The sequence below is a fragment of the Lepidochelys olivacea genome (genome assembly GCF_965140295.1).
Source record: "Lepidochelys olivacea isolate rLepOli2 genome assembly, chromosome: 4".
In the NCBI taxonomy this organism is placed as follows: Eukaryota; Metazoa; Chordata; order Testudines; family Cheloniidae; genus Lepidochelys; species Lepidochelys olivacea.
In genome coordinates, this window is record NC_140414.1 from 133,182,497 (window position 1) to 133,199,122 (window position 16,626).

Genomic DNA, 16,626 nt, shown 5'->3' on the forward strand with positions numbered 1-16,626 from the left:
TCGGGGCCCAGTTGACTTTAGTCCCCTACATAACCCTTCCCAGTTGAACTACTGCTCTGAAAAGGAATGGAGTCTAGGAAAATACAAAGCTTGGTTGTATGCTCTAGGATCAGGTTTGTCCCAGATCACAAATGTTTAACTGGAGGTGTTATACTTGTGTCCAGCTAAGGTATAGCTGGGGTCGAAGTCCAACTCTAAGATCAAGAAGGTATGAGGGATGGTAACATGCGAGGAGAGGGAGAAGACATGGCCTTCTGGAAACCTAGCAAGTGGTCAGAGGTCGGGGGAGATCAACCCAGTAACCAGCATCAAGACTCCACTGCAGGCAAAAGCAAAACAGCTCAAACATAAGCCCTTTTACTGGTCAATGCCGTTCACCCCTACCCCAGGGCACACTTCTAAATTGTTCGTATGAAGAGGGACAGCCCTTATTTTTAGACTTACATTACGTCTAAACTACTGAATTATAAAGAAGTATTGGGCCACTTACTATAGCAGGGGTGGGCAAACTTTTTCGCCCGAGGGCCACATTGGGGTTGTGAAACGGTATGGAGGGCTGGGTAGCAAAGGCTGTGCCTCCCCAAACAGCCTGGCCCCCGCCCCCATCCACCCCCTCCCACTCCCTGCCTCCTGACTGCACCCCTCAGAACCCCCGACTCATCCAACATCCCCTGCTCCTTGTCCCCTGACCGCCCCCTCCCCGAACCACTGACCCAACTGCCCACCCCCATCCAACCTCCCCTGTTCCCCATCCCCTGACCGCCCCTCCCCAAACCCCTGACCCATTCTACACCCCCTGTTCCTTGTCCCCTGACTGCCCCCTCCTGTGACCCCCCGCCCCTGAACATCCCCCGGGACCCCATCCCCTATCCAACCCCCGCCTGCTCCCTGTCCCCTGACTGTCCCACCCCCTGTCCACAACCCCGCCCCCGACAGGCCCCCCAGGACTCCCATGACTATCCAACCGCCCCCTGCTCCCTGTCCCCTGCTCCCCTACCATGCCGCTCAGAGCAGCAGGAGCGTGCCGCCTGGCAGGAGTGGCGGGCCAGCGTGCTGGGGTGCAGCGAGCTGAGGCTGCGGGGAAGGGGGGGCAGCAGGGGAGGAGCTGGGGGCTAGCCTCCCCGGCCGGAAGCTCAAGGGCCAGGCAGGACGGTCCCGCAGGCCTGATGTGGTCCACAGGCTATAGTTTGCCTACCTGTGTATTACAGAGTTACATCACAAATTCTGGATTATGAAACTGAGGCTAGAGAAATTTATCCCATGTCATCTGGAACTCTTTCTCTCAAATCCTATATATCTTGCACAGACACAGGCATTGGCCAATGAACAAGTACATTCTAGAGAGGAAGCACAATGCCACACAGCAGGAGGCTCAAGGAAAGCAAGCAGAAGACCTATAAATGTCCTTTATAAATGCCAATGGTGAAGTGTTCCCTGAGGAATAACCCTGTTCATTAGCTTATTGTTGCCCCATGCGCCTACTCTCGGCAGACAGAAGGCACCACTTTTCTGCAGCGAGCTGTGAGAGGGCTTTTTCCTTGCTGCTTGTCCTGGTAGAAACAGCTACTAAAATCAAAATTTTAAAAAAGGCAATGAAGTGGGGGTTGGGGGCTTCACATAAGGTAAGTATCTTACTTATTGAAGACTTTCTTCTCCAGCCGTGAACGAGAAGTATTAGCCTCCTGTTTCAAGTCTGTCAGATTTGGGTATTTCCGCTTCTTCCCTTTGTTCTTCCCTCCTTTTCCTTTCCCATTGTATCTAGAGGATCCAAGATCTACTCCAGTAGCTGCTTCAACCTCTCTCATGAATTCTGGGTCTTGCCACTCTGTTTAAAGAGGGGAAAAAACACATTTTAAAGAACAGACAATCCCATCTAAAGCTTGCAAGTTTCCAGTGGTATTAGGGCCTGTTCACAAGGAGGGCAGAACCATGTTGCTGGAAGGATTTTAGTTTGAAAACTAGGTTATATAGACTAACGGGCACAAGAGGACTAATCTACAGCACAGATCTCTGGGAAGAAATCCTGGCCAAGATGATTGGGCATACCTCCTAATATCAACTGTGGTAGCTAGTACAATTCTGGATGCAAGGCCTAAATCAACTTCTTATAAAAGACTGAGATTATTATTATTTAATCTAACAAGAAGCTGCCAGTCTGAGCACAGGAGTTTATCATGTAAAGCAGGGGTCTCAAAGTCAAATGACCAAGAGGGCCACATGAGGACTAGTACATTGGCCTGAGGGCCGCATCACTGACACTCCCCCGGCCCGGCTGCCCCCGCCCCCACTCCACCCCTTCCATGAGGCCCCGCCCCGCCTCTTCCCAGCCCCTATTCCAATCCCTTCCCTGAAATCCCCACCCCAACTCCGCCCCCTCCCTGTAAAGTAAATTTTGGAAAAATGAATTTTAAAAAAATTGTGCCCAGGATATTTCATGTTTGGAGAAGAGTGGTTGCTTAGATATGCAATAGCATTTCCGTAGTCAGGAATTAAGATTGCTTCAAAATGCGTAGCTAATTTCGGACAGACTAGATAGCACACACTAAGGAAAAGGAATTTGATCTTGTTCTTATCCTCACAATATTGAATCTGGAAAAGCCTTACTTCTGAAATATCCCACCATTCCAAATTTAAATTGTCTAAATCCAACTTTCTTCTTCCTACAACAGCACTAGAGTCAATTTAGCACTGTCAAAAACGTCTGTTGATAATTTTACTAAAGCCTTAAAAGTTTCAGAACTAGAATAACCATTAACACTACTAATATTGAGTGCCACAATAGGGAAAAGGCCTAAGTAACCTAAATAGTAAATAAACTCTTAGGGACTGTCATTACTTTTTGGTAGAGAGCCTAGCATAACGGGGCCCTCATCCTTGACTGGGGCAATAGGTGTCATTGTAATATAAACAGGTAGGATTATGGTGTTGGTCAGGGCAAAATGGACAGTCTGTGTTTGAAGACAATTCAAATTCATGGGAAAATTAATCTTAAAATAGAAAAATCAAGTTATGGATTGGAAAAACAAGTGCAAGCATAATTTTGAAAAGCAACACACTGACTAACATGCTAGAATCCCAGAACTCCAGCGTTCTAGTTCTCACTCTGCCAATAACTTGTCAAGTAGTCTTGGGCTTGTCACCTAACCTTTCTTGATCAATATCTCCATCTGTGAATAGCAATAGCACAAGAGTGACATTAGGTTTACTTAACATTTGTACAGAGCTTTGAAACAAATCAAAGGCGCTAAATATTATTAATAAAGAAGCCTATAATTTCATTTGTATACCTAAAGTGGTCATGGACGATGACAAAAATATAGGTTATGCTGTTTCAGGTAGGTCAGAGGCAACATATTCTCCTTAGCAGCATTAAAACGATACGGCTCAGGAGTATTAACACATCTATGCAGGGAAAGGATAGATCTAACCTATCAATTTTATGCACACAAAAAAAGAGCGAGATTAAAATTATGCACAAACAAAAGGATGAAGAAAGCAGAGCTGGGTACGAACTGAGAAAGGGAAGTATAGAGGGAGAAAATAGAATCCACACAGTTGATAGATCAGAAGACTTCACAGAGTTTATTTTTTGAAGTGAAGGAATACAGAGCAGCACAATTCAGATACAGGAACGATTAATCCAAGATTAAGGAAAACTGTCTAAACAGTTTATCTCCCAGTAATAAGAAGGCGTCACAGTTTAGGAACCCAGTGAATGGAGCAATTGTTTAAACACAACGAAAAAATGCCGGCATCCAGTAGAGATGAAATGAGCATTTGAGTAAAATGAAGGAGCAATTTAAAAGCCTTTGAGAAAAATCAATAGAATGCCAGGGAAGAGCAGCCTTTTTGAGCATTGATGGGCCCCTAAAGCTCTTTATACATTGTTACTGAGTTTAGCAGCAGGGAAAAGAAAATTACACAGTTTGCAAGGGTAGGCGGGAATCAATACTGTAGTTAGTAAAGAGATGCTATTTCACATCTGACTGGCCAGCGGCTTGCCTTCACCAGCTTGTCCTGATACCTGTTTGTTAACAAGTCACTAAGGGCTGAAAAACCAGATACTCTTCAGGGTTGACACAAAAAATAGGCACTTAATTTGCTCCTGTGTGCGAACTATTGGAAAAGGATGAACACTGCAGATTAGGGGGTCAGTGTAATCCCTCATGATTCATTGTTTCAAGGCCAAAGGGCTTAAAGCACCGTTTTGCTAACATAAGGCTAGAACGTAATATTTTAATCGAAGTATTAATTTAAAGAAGTGAGGCTTGAACTTTATTAAAGATCTCAGTAGTGACCGTACTGCCAAGACACACACTGGTCATTATCATATGAACTATATTACTTTTTCATAATTGTTTTTCCATTCAGTCACATGGGGATAAAAATTAATCTACCTTCCAGTAGAGTGAAGCACACAGAAAACCAGTGATCAGGGCTAGCCTAAAAGTTGTGATAAGTAGAGACTTCTTGGAAGTACCCATTACAAATTCACGCTTGAAATCAGAAGCAGCAAACATTAATTAGATCGATATACATTTAAATAAAAGGAACCAGATTAGCTCCCTCAGCAAGTCTTTACAATCTGGCATCTATTAGAAATTACTAGAAAAAGGACCAATTTTATACTTACGAGTAAAATAAAAACAGTTTAATTTGGCAATGGAATGGAAGTGTTTATTACTGTAGAACAGTAACGGCACCTTTCCTTGGCCCCCCAAAAGTAACATCTTATTTACTGTCATCCTTACAAACCTGCCACTCATTGTTTAAATACTCTGTTCTTTCAGCATTACAAGTCTAGTTAGGAAATGGACAGGGTTACTGGAGAAGATGGAATTGGCGCAAACTATTCCTCTCTCCCCCACAAAGTGTTGTTGTACGTAACCAAAACACCCAACGCTCTCAGCGTCTTTGCACAGTGAATGAACTATACTCTTTACCATGATTGATCCTCATTTTCCAGTGTGTGGTCACTAATGTGTGGAATCACAGTGCCAACTGTAAGAACAAAGTATGTGTAGTATCAGGTGGGTTATTCTAGTCTCTACACTATCTTGTGTTGTGAACATATGCACAAGCCTCACAACTTCACTGACCTGCTTGGTAATGCTGTTACAAGTCACTTACAGGAAAGACATGACTTTTTTAAAACACTGGTTAAAACAATACATCATATCTTAATTTTAAAGTCCTTAGCTATGGAAAAAAATTAATGAACCAAATACTAAGACCAATGAGCAAATATGCTCAATAATAGTTAATACACAGACATTAGAAACTTTCTTTAAATTAAATGAATGGAAGTTTTGGCCAGGAAACCAAATGTCATCGTTGCTTTAGCTTCCCACTAGACAGGCATAGAATAGTGCGCAGAAGGGAGCTCAGTTTGACATTTCAGCTTAAAAATGGCATTCAGTAGGGCAGCAAAGTAATGTCAAAACTGGTGTGGGACTAAAACACACATCTTTCTGGGCCAGAGGTGAGCGTGTTACCAACAGCACCACATTGACACAGTAATAAAAATAAGTATTATGTCTAGCCTAGAGGAATGTCAATTTCACAGAGAAAAAAAATCAATAGTTTTCAGTTTGAGTGATTTTTTTACACCAGAGCATTAGGGCTTGTCTACACTTGAAAAGCTACAGCTGCGCCACTGTAGCATTCTGGCATAGACACTACCTGGGCCGATAAGAGGGGTTCTCCCACTGGCATAGTTAATCCACCTCCCCAAGAGGCAGTAGCTAGGTTGACAGAACAATTCTTCTCTTGATCAACCACCGTCTACATCAAGGTTAGGTTGGCTTAATTATGTCACTCAGGAGTGTGAATTTTTCAACACTCCTGAGCAATGTAGCTGGCTTGATTTAACTTTTGAGTGTAGGCCTGGCGTTCGGTTCTGTTTCTAGTTTGAAACTAGCCTCTCGAGAGTAGCTAATGACATAACTCCCTTTCTCTGTCTGTAGATTTTGCCAGAATTAAAATAAGAAAAAAGTCACAACTTTAAAAAAATAAAACAAAAAACCCACACTCTTGCTATACACAAATCTGGGCTATTGGTTTATACTTAAATGCACCTTTATGCTAGTTAGCAATTTTTGGATAATAGGTCATGATGGCCAACTACTGTGCTTTGAAAAGAGATTTCCAGGAGAGGCTAGTGGCTGAACTAATAATATCGAACAATCAAGGAATCACTGGATTCCAGACTAGCTTCAAATAAGATGCCAACATATCAGGAATACACATGGACAAGGCACACAATCTTTTCCAGTTTCAGAAGTGCTATTTCTGGTAATACTAAGCGGAAACAGAAACATAACTATACTAGAGGTTAATTCCTTGCAAACTCTCCTCCTGGGGAGGGTAAATAAAAATGTGAAGTCAGGAGGAAAATACCAAATTCCTGCACTAAAGCAATGGAAACACAGAACCAGTATTCATGATACCACGGTGGCATAGATGCTATAGTGATATCATTGCCTCACCACCACAGTACATACATGCATGCAGCACCTGCTACAGATCTGTATTGCTTCCAGTTGAAACATCAGCTGGCTTTAGTCAGAAATATTGGAACAGCTGCCATCAAACATTTTCCAGGAAAATGGTGTAACTGTATTTAAGATGTGAGCTCCTCAAGAGGGTTGCACCGTATCTGTACAGAAAGTGTCTAGTCCATCATGAGTGCTACTAGCTATAAGAAATGAACAAATATCACATACAGAGTAAGAAGAGGAACAAATATTTTTTTAGAGTAGGCACCATACAATAATAAAATAAAATGAATTTATTTAGTTATGTATTTCATACAAAAAACTATATTAAAAGAATATTGTGGTTGCAAAGTCAAGCACTCAATGAAATACCAGAACTAAAGTTGCCCTTGCAACAATATATCAGCCCCATTGCATGTGTAGCTTTCATATACACCACATAGGACTTCAGTGAAGGAGACAGAAATAGGATCTTTCTCTCTTAGGTAACAGCCCAGTGCCTTAAACACAAGAGAACAGCCTCAGCCCTCTTACAACTTTCTGCCTCATTCACTGTCCATTGTGTGCACTAAATGATGCAGGGATCCTGGAGGAAAAAAGTATGTAATCATGTAATAAAAGACTCATGATTCATATGCGTACGAGGGCTGAGTTAGGGTTCTATGGATAACTTTAATTCTGGCATTTCTTAACTTCTGAGGGCAAGTCTACATGACAGCACTATATCGTGTGTGTGTCTATGTGTGTATATATATATATATATATATACACACACACACACACACACACACACACACACACACACACACACACAAGTGCAGCTGCACCGCTACTGTGTGTCTGGTGAAGATGTGCTATGCTGAAGGGAGTGCGCTCTCCCGTCGGCATAATTACTCCACCTCCACGAGAGGCAGAAGCTATGTTGGCAGGAGAGTGTCTCCCGCCAACAGCGCCGGTGCGGACAGCGCTTAAGTAGATGTAACTTGTGCTGCTCGCGGGGGCGTCTTTTTCCACATATGTTGCATCAATTTAAGCAATAAGGGAAAGTCCTTCAGGGTTGTCTGCACTTCCGTGGGGAAGCCCAATAAGTTTTAACAATGGCAGTGGAGATGGAACATACCGCTGTATCAGCTGTGTCGAGCACTGATTAAAGTGTTGTCTTGGCTACCAGTTCTCCTTTGTTGAAGATGGCTCTAAATTGATCTCTGAGAGATTCTGGAAGCTGTTCAATAAAGGAATTGAGTTTCGAGTAGTTGACAGTCATATTTTGCTAGTAAGGCCTGGTAATTTGTGATGTGGAATTGAAGCATGGTGGAAAAACAAGCTTTTCTCCCAAATAGGTCAAGGTGTTTCCAAACCCTACTATAGGAGTGGATTTCTCATGTTGTCGACCTCTGGAGTTTACCACATCCTCAATGATCGAATTAGGGGGTAGACAGGAGAAAAGAAATTCTGTGTCCTTCGCTGGTACATAATATTTCTTATCGGCCTGCTTACAGGTTGGCTGGGCCGATGCAGGTGTCTGCCATATAGTTTTGGCTGGGTCCAAGAGAGCCTTGTTGATGGGAAGAGCTACTCTTGATGAGGAAGAGGAGTGCAGAATGTCCAGCAATTTATGGTGTGATTTTGTAACCTCCTGTAGTGGTACCTGCAGTGTGTCTGCCACCCTCTGAGCTAGGTCTTGAAAAAGTTTAAAGTCATCCACTAATGATGGTGGAGGGGACAACACTGCCTCATCTGGTGTGGAAGATGAGATGTTAGTCTGACGCATAACCTCTTCCTCAGTGTTGACCTCCTGTTCCTCCGTCATCTGTTCAGGAGGTTCTGGATACAGAGGCAGAGAGAGGGTGCCTCATAGGTTCTTGGTGGGCCATACTAGAATTTCGGGAGGCATGATGTCTATATGCCTTCCACAGATCCCAGTAAGGCCATTGATATGGTGGGAAGGGTCCCAGTGGTTGGTAACATGCTTGACCATACCAAAGAGGCTGAGGGTCAGATGGACAGTATAGCGAAGGAGGTCCAGATTGGAAATGGGCACAATAAGGTACTGAAAGGAGCGATGGAAGACTACCTCCTGCTCATTATCTGACTCCACACTGGAGACTGGGGCTGCACAGCCTGATGCCAAAGGGGAATCTGGAGCTCAAGCCAAACTTGGTACCGAGGCCCCGGTACTGAGTAGAGGAGACTTAGGTATGTGAGACACTGTGAGGTCTCTCGAGTATCTGAAGTCTTGTGGTGCCATAGGTACTGGTGGTGGTTGTTAGTGCCAGGACCACTGTACTGATGGAGTTGGTGATGTGGTTTGGTTAAACGATCCAATGGCGTTTGGCGTATGTTGACAGTACCAACGTCATGGTTTGCACTGATGGAGTCTTCCCCAAGGCATGCTCTTTGTCTAGCCCATGTTGCATTGCCTGTGGCCATCAGGTCCTTAGGCAGTCCAACGTGCTCATTGGGACGGCTTCAGTGCCACCAGTACCAATGATACTGAACAAGTTGGTGATCTTTTTGGCTGGTTTGGGGTTGGCTCTGAGGACTCTCTTTTTAGAAGCCTTGTGTGAATAGCTGATTGTTGCCTTCTTAGGCTTACTTCACTTGGATATAGAGGGCTGTGGTGAATCTTGATGCAGGTCTGAAGGTGGTTGGAGAGCTGCTTCCATTAGAAGGTGTTTAAGCCTCAGCTCTCTGTCCTTTTGGGACCACGGTTTCAACTGTAGCATAAACCACACTTCTGGGGAACGTGGTTCTCCAGGAGGCAATGGACACAATGCAAATGTCCGTGCATCACCAGGATGGCCTCTTCGCAGTTGCGACACCTCTCAAAGCTTGGTGAACCAGGCATACCCTCTCCTGTGATGGGCCACGGACAAGGGAAAGAGGAAGAGGTGAATAAAGATTGAAATTAAAATTAAAAACATTCTTTTAAAAAAAATGTTAAAGGAACAAAAGGAAAGAAACTCAAAGCAAACTAAGTAATAGTCAGAAAAGAAACTAAAATGAATGATGAACAAGTATTTAGAGAATTAACAATCTGATAAACAGACAGCTAAAAGTTCTGTCTCTGGGCCTGGGTGGTTCAGAAGAAACTGAGGAAGGTTTGCCCACGCAAAGAGGGCTAGCCTTGTGGCAGAGCACAAGGAGGGGGACAGCTCATGCGTGAGCCGAACTGGCACTCCTACCAAAGTTCTTTGATCAGCAGCACAGGGACGCAACACCATCTACTGTGGAGCAACCATACGGACACAACTTGAGGAAGCAGTAATTAGTTATTTTTGGGTGTCCAATTTGTGACGCCCTCCAGGGACCTGATTTTCAGGCGGCAGCTGTTCAGCACTTTCTGTTTCAAGTTGGGCAGCCAAAAATCGCAGTTGCTTTCGACAGTCTCGGGCCAATGTTTCTGTAACCCAAAGAACTGTGGCAGCCAAAACCTTACCTTTAACCTTGTTTTCTAGCACCAGCTCAGCAGTACTCAGCTAACATGATGGGCTGATAACAGTTTTGTTGTTCAGTGAATTATGGTCACACTGATCATATCACAGTAATGTCTGTTGATCTATCTTAATATTGCATAGTTTTCTTCCAAATCCTTGTCTGTTACAGTATCAAGTTATGACTACAAAGCAAGATTACTTTAGTGAATGGATATAGTAAAAAAGTACCCTCAATATCTATGCTTATGTTCAGAGTGAACCTCTCAGCTCCTTCAAACACTTTATGACACCTTTCCAATTAATCTCCCACACAAACCTGGCTGTTCTGCCTGCTTCTCAAACTTCTTCTTTTCTTCTCTCATTTTGTCCTCTGGATTAACAGGATTCCCAGATTCATCCCGAGGGATTATCTTCCCATGGAAAGGGCACTGAGGGAAGAAAAAAATGACACTTGAGTTGGAGACTAAACATTTCCATGTAATCTCATGTTGCTAGTAGTCAATTCTTGGAATTAAATGATACACTTTGTACTGGCATATGGGACCAGATTATGAGCACCTCTTATGAGGTGCTGAGAGCCCTAAATTGTCACTGAAACCATAAACAGACTTCAGTGGGAGTTAAAGGCACTCACAGCCTTACAGGATTGAGCCCTTAATGAAATGAACTCTGAGTATAACGGCAATAAACAACAGGCCATTTAACAGACAGAATGCTGCCCTGCCATCTCTGGAACCAGGGTTTTAATTCTACATTTGTATTTTTAAAGCTAAATCCCTTAACATGCAGGAATTCCATTTTAAGTATTTCAACCCATTCACACCCTTTAATAATGGCACACTCAGTAAGAACTGTAATAGTCAAGCAAAATGTTTAATATTAAGAAAACATTGTTCAAATTTGTCCAGTAAATTAAGTTTTGTAAAATTATGCTTTTATAAAAAACCTAATCTCTCATAAAAGCCCATGTCTTTGCTATCCCTTCAACAATAAGGATTATAATGTTTTGAAAAAGTCATTAATGTCAAACACACTTCTGCACTGAATGAGGAGAAGGAAGAACCACACAGCAAACAACTACTGGGTTCTGTTTCCTTGTCAGATGCTCAGACACAACAGTAATGAGCATGATATAAATACCTAGTTAAGTGCAACAGAAATGGCTCTGTAATTTTTAAAATTCCAGTTGCTAAACTTTTCCATACCACAAACATTCATCATACATTCCTATTAAACAAATATTCCCTGCAATGTTTTGAAACTCAAATAAAACATTTTTAAATGAAACCCTGCAACTGTAACGGAGTAGAAATTACCACCAAAAAAGTGAAATCAGTCTATTTTCATTATCCAAATGGACAGAAATGTAAAACAGCAAGTAAACAGCAGAAAGTGTGAAAAATAAGAGTTTTAAAACCCATTTTCCATTTTTTAATATAATGTAAGGTGTTTATTTGTAACAAAGATAAGGAAATCTTGTATTAAATATTTGATTTTTAAACTAGGTGCCCCGTAAATAAAAATACTTCCTCAATTGCTAAAGTAAACATTTGTCTGTGATTTATGACATTGGACCCAGAGATATTCATCATAAATGAAGTCATATTGTAGCAACATTGTAGACACAAGCAGACGCAGCAATGCCAAATATACTTAAAAGCTCATTTCAAAACATCATTTACCATTTTCTCTTAAAAAGACATGCTTCCCATATGCAAGACCAAGATGCCTGGCTCAGCTAACCAAGTGAAGATTTCTTTGAACATAAATTTTCACTCACTTTAGCCTTGTTTGCAATGAGATGTAAGCTCTGAACAAGTATTTTGATGAGACCTTTCTATGTATGGCATATTCTGGAAATTATGGTATTAAGTGCGCACCTTAATCCTATCCTGTCTTTCACATAGTCTCCCGTCAGGCATTGGTGCTCGACATTTATGTTTCACCGGTTCAAACTTGCCACAAAAAGTTATAAATCTACTTTTCAACGTTTCGGCTATTTCTTTGTTTTCCACCTCTTCCTCCATTTCATTGGGTGCCCAAAATCGATGTTGAGAAGAAAATCTGGAAAAACAAAGAATACAGATATACCTTTTCGCCCATAAATGAAATTCTGTACTTACTGTGAACCTATACAACCCCAGGGGAATCAGCTGGGTAAGAATTGGGCTCAGTAGGCAGAAGAGCACTTAAAAAACACATGCATATTAGTCTTTACCAACAATTTCTCTCAGAAAAAATTAAGCTTCTTACAAGCTGGTAGGCTGTTAAAATTTTCCCTCCTTGAACACAGAGATATATTAATGAATTGTAATAATCTAGGGCTCTACAACTGGTGATAACTGCTATATTGTGTAGACATTCTTAAAATGTTGTGGAAGCTTGACTGATTGGTGTCCTTCATTTCCAAACAACTTGTCTTCCCCAATTTCCCATTTAATATTATCACCTGACAGCCAGTGGATTAGCCACTAGGCCAACGGGGCCCATGCCCAGGGGCCCCAGCCAATTGGGGTGCCCCCGCACCCTGACCCCACTCCCCATCAGGAGCACGGGGGAGGGGGAGAAGGGGGACTGCAGGCAGAAGGGGTGGGGAGGGGCCCCCCACTTGCTCTGGCCCAGGGCCCCACAAACCCCTAATCCGCCTCTGCCTGCCGTTGTAATTTCAGTTGTGACTTGGCTTTAGAAGTCAAAGTGGGCCAAAAACTGCTTAAAATAAATAATTCCATAGTCAACACTATCCTTATCTTGATAACCTGACTGTGTAGCAGATGAGGTAAAATAAAGTAAGACGAACAGTTAAGCTACTGTTCAGTGTATGCTCTTATGCCTGTCTGTTTTGCTCTTTAACAGCAGCAAAGGAGCAGGGGCTGGAGTGACGACAGACTGCAGTATACTGTAGACTAGGGAACGGAGCCAACAATCAACTGAACCTTGTAGCAATTTTTCTTCTAGGTTCAATAGCTAACTCTTCTTTTTGACACTGCTATCAGCTCACAAGTATTTACAGGAAGTTTCTTCAGGAAATTAAAAGCAATATACTGAAAACTTATTTTAAAACTGGAGAGATCTCATGAAAAATAGTCATTTTATGAAAAGCAGAACCATTTCCTGGTCCAAAAAAACCCAACAACCTGGCTCCCCCACAAAAAAAAAAACCCCAACCCTTTATTACCCTGGTGCAAAGGCAGTAAACATCTATTGCTTAAGAGGAGGGAAGGACCTACCCACTGAATGATGTAGTATTCTCAGAAAAACAAAAAATATTAGAAAGTCTGGAAAAAGAGTGTTAAGGAAATGTCTTAAAAAGACAGAAATATGCAATTCAGTGATCCCAAAGAACCTTCACTCTGCTCCCAACTCCCACATCCATCACATGTTGCATACAAGATGAAAATATTTGAATGAAGGAGGTCTTGATAAGGACTTTATGTACACATTGGGCAGCCAAGGACATTTTACATCCACTATATTTGTGCACTTGTAGTCACCTCCACATGGTTCTTTCCTTCCCAAGCACTCCCATAACTGGCCTCTGGATGGATCAGTCTCCCTCCATCCTATGCCTCCCACTCATGTGGTTCCCTCTCTGTCACTCCCCAGCAATGAAGCTCTGCACTTTGTAGGCTCCATATAGCCTAATATATCAAGACAACACTTTTATTAACAACTAAGGTCTCAATTCAGAAAGACACTTATGCATGTCCTTAAGTCCCACTGAAGTCAATGTGCTTAAGTGTTTTTTGAATTGGGCCCCAAATGAGTCCTCCCTAACAAACTTTAGAACAAATCTGGAGGACTTGAAGTTGATCTCACACCCACTTTCAACTTCGCTGGTTAAAGTGGAGTTACTCCCTATTTACACTAGTGTAAGTGAGATTAGAATTAGGCTCAGTGTTTCTAGGCTAAAAACTATTTTAGAGTTGTAGTGAAACCTAATTTTTAAATCTTCCCATCTTACAAATTCCTCCTAAGAGTTGCCTCATATGTTTCAGAAACATTCTATCCTGGCATATAACAACTGGATTAATTTAATCGTGGCAATATTAGGGGGATGAATCCAAATCGGTTTTATAATACAAGACTAGCTTCAACATTCACTGTAGTAAGACTCGGAGGAGAGGAAGGTGATCAGGAACAGTCAACATGGATTCACCAAGGGCAAGTCACACCTGACCAACCTGATTGCCTTCTATGATGAGAAAACTGGCTCTGTGGATATGGGGAAAGCAGTGGATGTGATATATCTTGACTTTAGCAAAGCTTTTGATACGGTCTCCCACGGTATTCTTGCCAGCAAGTTAAAGAAGTATGGATTGGATAAAATGGACTAAAAGGTGGATAAAAAGCTGGCTAGATCGTCTGGCTCAATGGGTAGTGATCAACGGCTAGATGTCTAGTTGGCAGCCGGTACCAAGCAGAGGACCCCAGGGGTTGGTTTTCTTCAATATCTTCATTAATGATCTGGATGATGGGATGGATTGCACCCTCAGCAAGTTGTCGGACAACACTAAACTGGTGGGAAAGCTAGATACGCTGGAGTCTAGGATAGGGTCCAGGGTGACCTAGACAAATTGGAGGATTGAGCCAAAAGAAATCTGATGAGGTTCAACAACGACAAGTGCAGAGTCCTGCACTTAGGATGGAAGAATACCATGCACTGCTTACAGGTTGGGGACCGACAGGCTAAGCAGCAGATCTGCAGAAAAGGACCTGGGGATTACAGTGGACGAGAAGCTGAATATGAGTCAACAGTGTGCCCTTGTTGCCAAGAAGGCCGATGGCATACTGGGCTGCATTAGTATGAGCACTGCCAGCAGATCGAGGGAACTGATTATTCCCTTCTATTCGGCACTGGTGAGGCCACATCTGGAGTACTGCATCCAGTTTTGGGCCCCTCACTACAGAAAGGATGTGGACAAATTAGAGAAAGTCCAGTGGAGGGAAATGGAAATGATTAGGGGGCTGGGGAACATGACTTACAAGGAGAGGCTGAGGGAACTGGGCTTATTTAGTCTGCAGAAGAGAAGAGTGAGGGGGGATTTGATAGCAGCCTTCAACTACCTGAAGTGGGGTTCCAAAGAGGATGGAGCTAGGCTGTTCTCAGTGATAGAAGATGACAGAACAAGGAGCAATGGTCTCAAGTTGCAGTGAGGGAGGTCTAGGTTGGATATTAGGAAAAACTATTTCACTAGGAGGGTGGTGAAGCACTGGAATGGGTTACCTAGGGAAGTGGTGGAATCTCCATCCTTATAAGTTTTTAAGGCCCAGCTTGACAAAACCCTGGCTGGGATGATTTAGTTGGGGTTGTCTAGATGACCTTCTGCGGTCTCTTCCAACTCTAATCTTCTATGAGGCTATGCATCTCGTAATTTACGATGACAAAAATGTCTTTATACTCTCACTGTTAAAAAAAACATTCCAAGAAAAGACCCTTTACAATATATAAATATTTTAGTGAAACTCTTGAAAAATGAAGTATTTTTTAGCTTTACAAATGATGTGGTGGGATTGTAAGGTGATGGATAATAAAAGTAAGTTTGATTCATTCTGCTGTGCTTGATTTTTTTTCTTAATTCCCTAAAATAGGACTGACTTCAAGCTCTAAATCAACAGTTTTATAAAGCCACAATGAAGTCATAGGATCCCTAAAAAAAGTATACTAATATTTTAGATTGCTATACACAAAGTAGCCTTACATAAACTTGCAGTAAAATTCTAATGCCCCCTGGTGGTCTGATTTTTTTTCCTAAAATTATCAAATATTTATATTCATGCTAAAGTGAAGAGGTACTCATGATATGCATACAGGCTAACTTACCCTGTGTGACACAGCCTCATTTGATATTTTAACATAATCCCTCCAAAAAAACATCTGTATCCAGTATTTTTCAATGTAATAAAAAACAGTTGTCTTCCTCTTTGTAGCTTTCCTTAAGATGCCTGGTATGTTTTAGGGAGTTGAGCTTAAATAATGGACTGATGTCTGCATAGCCATAAGCACTTCCATTGACTATGCCTTTATAAACCATTTCCCCCCACCCCCACAACTCTTTCACAACTATATTTGCAGGCAAATGAAAAAAGAACAAAGCAATGTTGAAAACTAGAGTTATTTTGTTTAGGTGCATGTTCCCTATGCAGTACACAAAGGTGGTGGATTTCCATTTTTTGGGGGGTGGGGGTGAGGGGTTGTGTATAACTTTGTAGGACAGAAGTCCTTTAATGGACCACCTGGTACACATCATCTCTGCAAATGCTTGGTTACATGAATAACTAATATTAGGAGAATGTTAAAGAGACAAGATGAAAATAAACTCACCTCAGTGCAAAGGGGGCAGCCACTTGGCTATGTCCACTCCCATCCTATTTTGTAGCTGTGCTCTTTACTTCCTCTTTTTTTTTTTTTTTTTAAAAAAAAAAGAGATCTCAACTTTATCTCTCCTCACTGCCTGCAGCCCCTTCTGCCCCCACTTCTCAAGGTTACTTGGCAGTTTTGGTTCTGTCTGCCTGTGTTTTTGCTACCCTTCCAATTTTGATGTTGCCAGCAAGTTTGATCATAGTTAGATTTATATGACAAACAACTAAACTTATTATAAGAACTAAGGCTCAGTCTAACAAAGCATTTAAGCATGTGAATAGTCCCACTGACTTCACTGGGATTACTCATATGCATGAAATTTAGCACACAT

General features: G+C 42.1%; 1 protein-coding gene across 2 annotated transcripts in view; it reads right to left on the reverse strand.

The window, feature by feature from the left end:
* The window catches only part of UVSSA (UV stimulated scaffold protein A), a 98,890-nt gene that overhangs the window by 14,363 nt on the left and 67,901 nt on the right, over positions 1 to 16,626 (reverse strand). For both annotated transcript variants that reach the window (XM_084626788.1, XM_084626789.1), the window contains exons 11-13: positions 11,815 to 11,998; positions 10,251 to 10,362; positions 1,636 to 1,825 (exon numbers count right to left, since the gene is read on the reverse strand). In XM_084626788.1, coding sequence (XP_084482914.1) covers positions 1,636 to 1,825; positions 10,251 to 10,362; positions 11,815 to 11,998 — 486 coding nt within the window. The remainder of the gene's footprint in view (positions 1 to 1,635; positions 1,826 to 10,250; positions 10,363 to 11,814; positions 11,999 to 16,626) is intronic.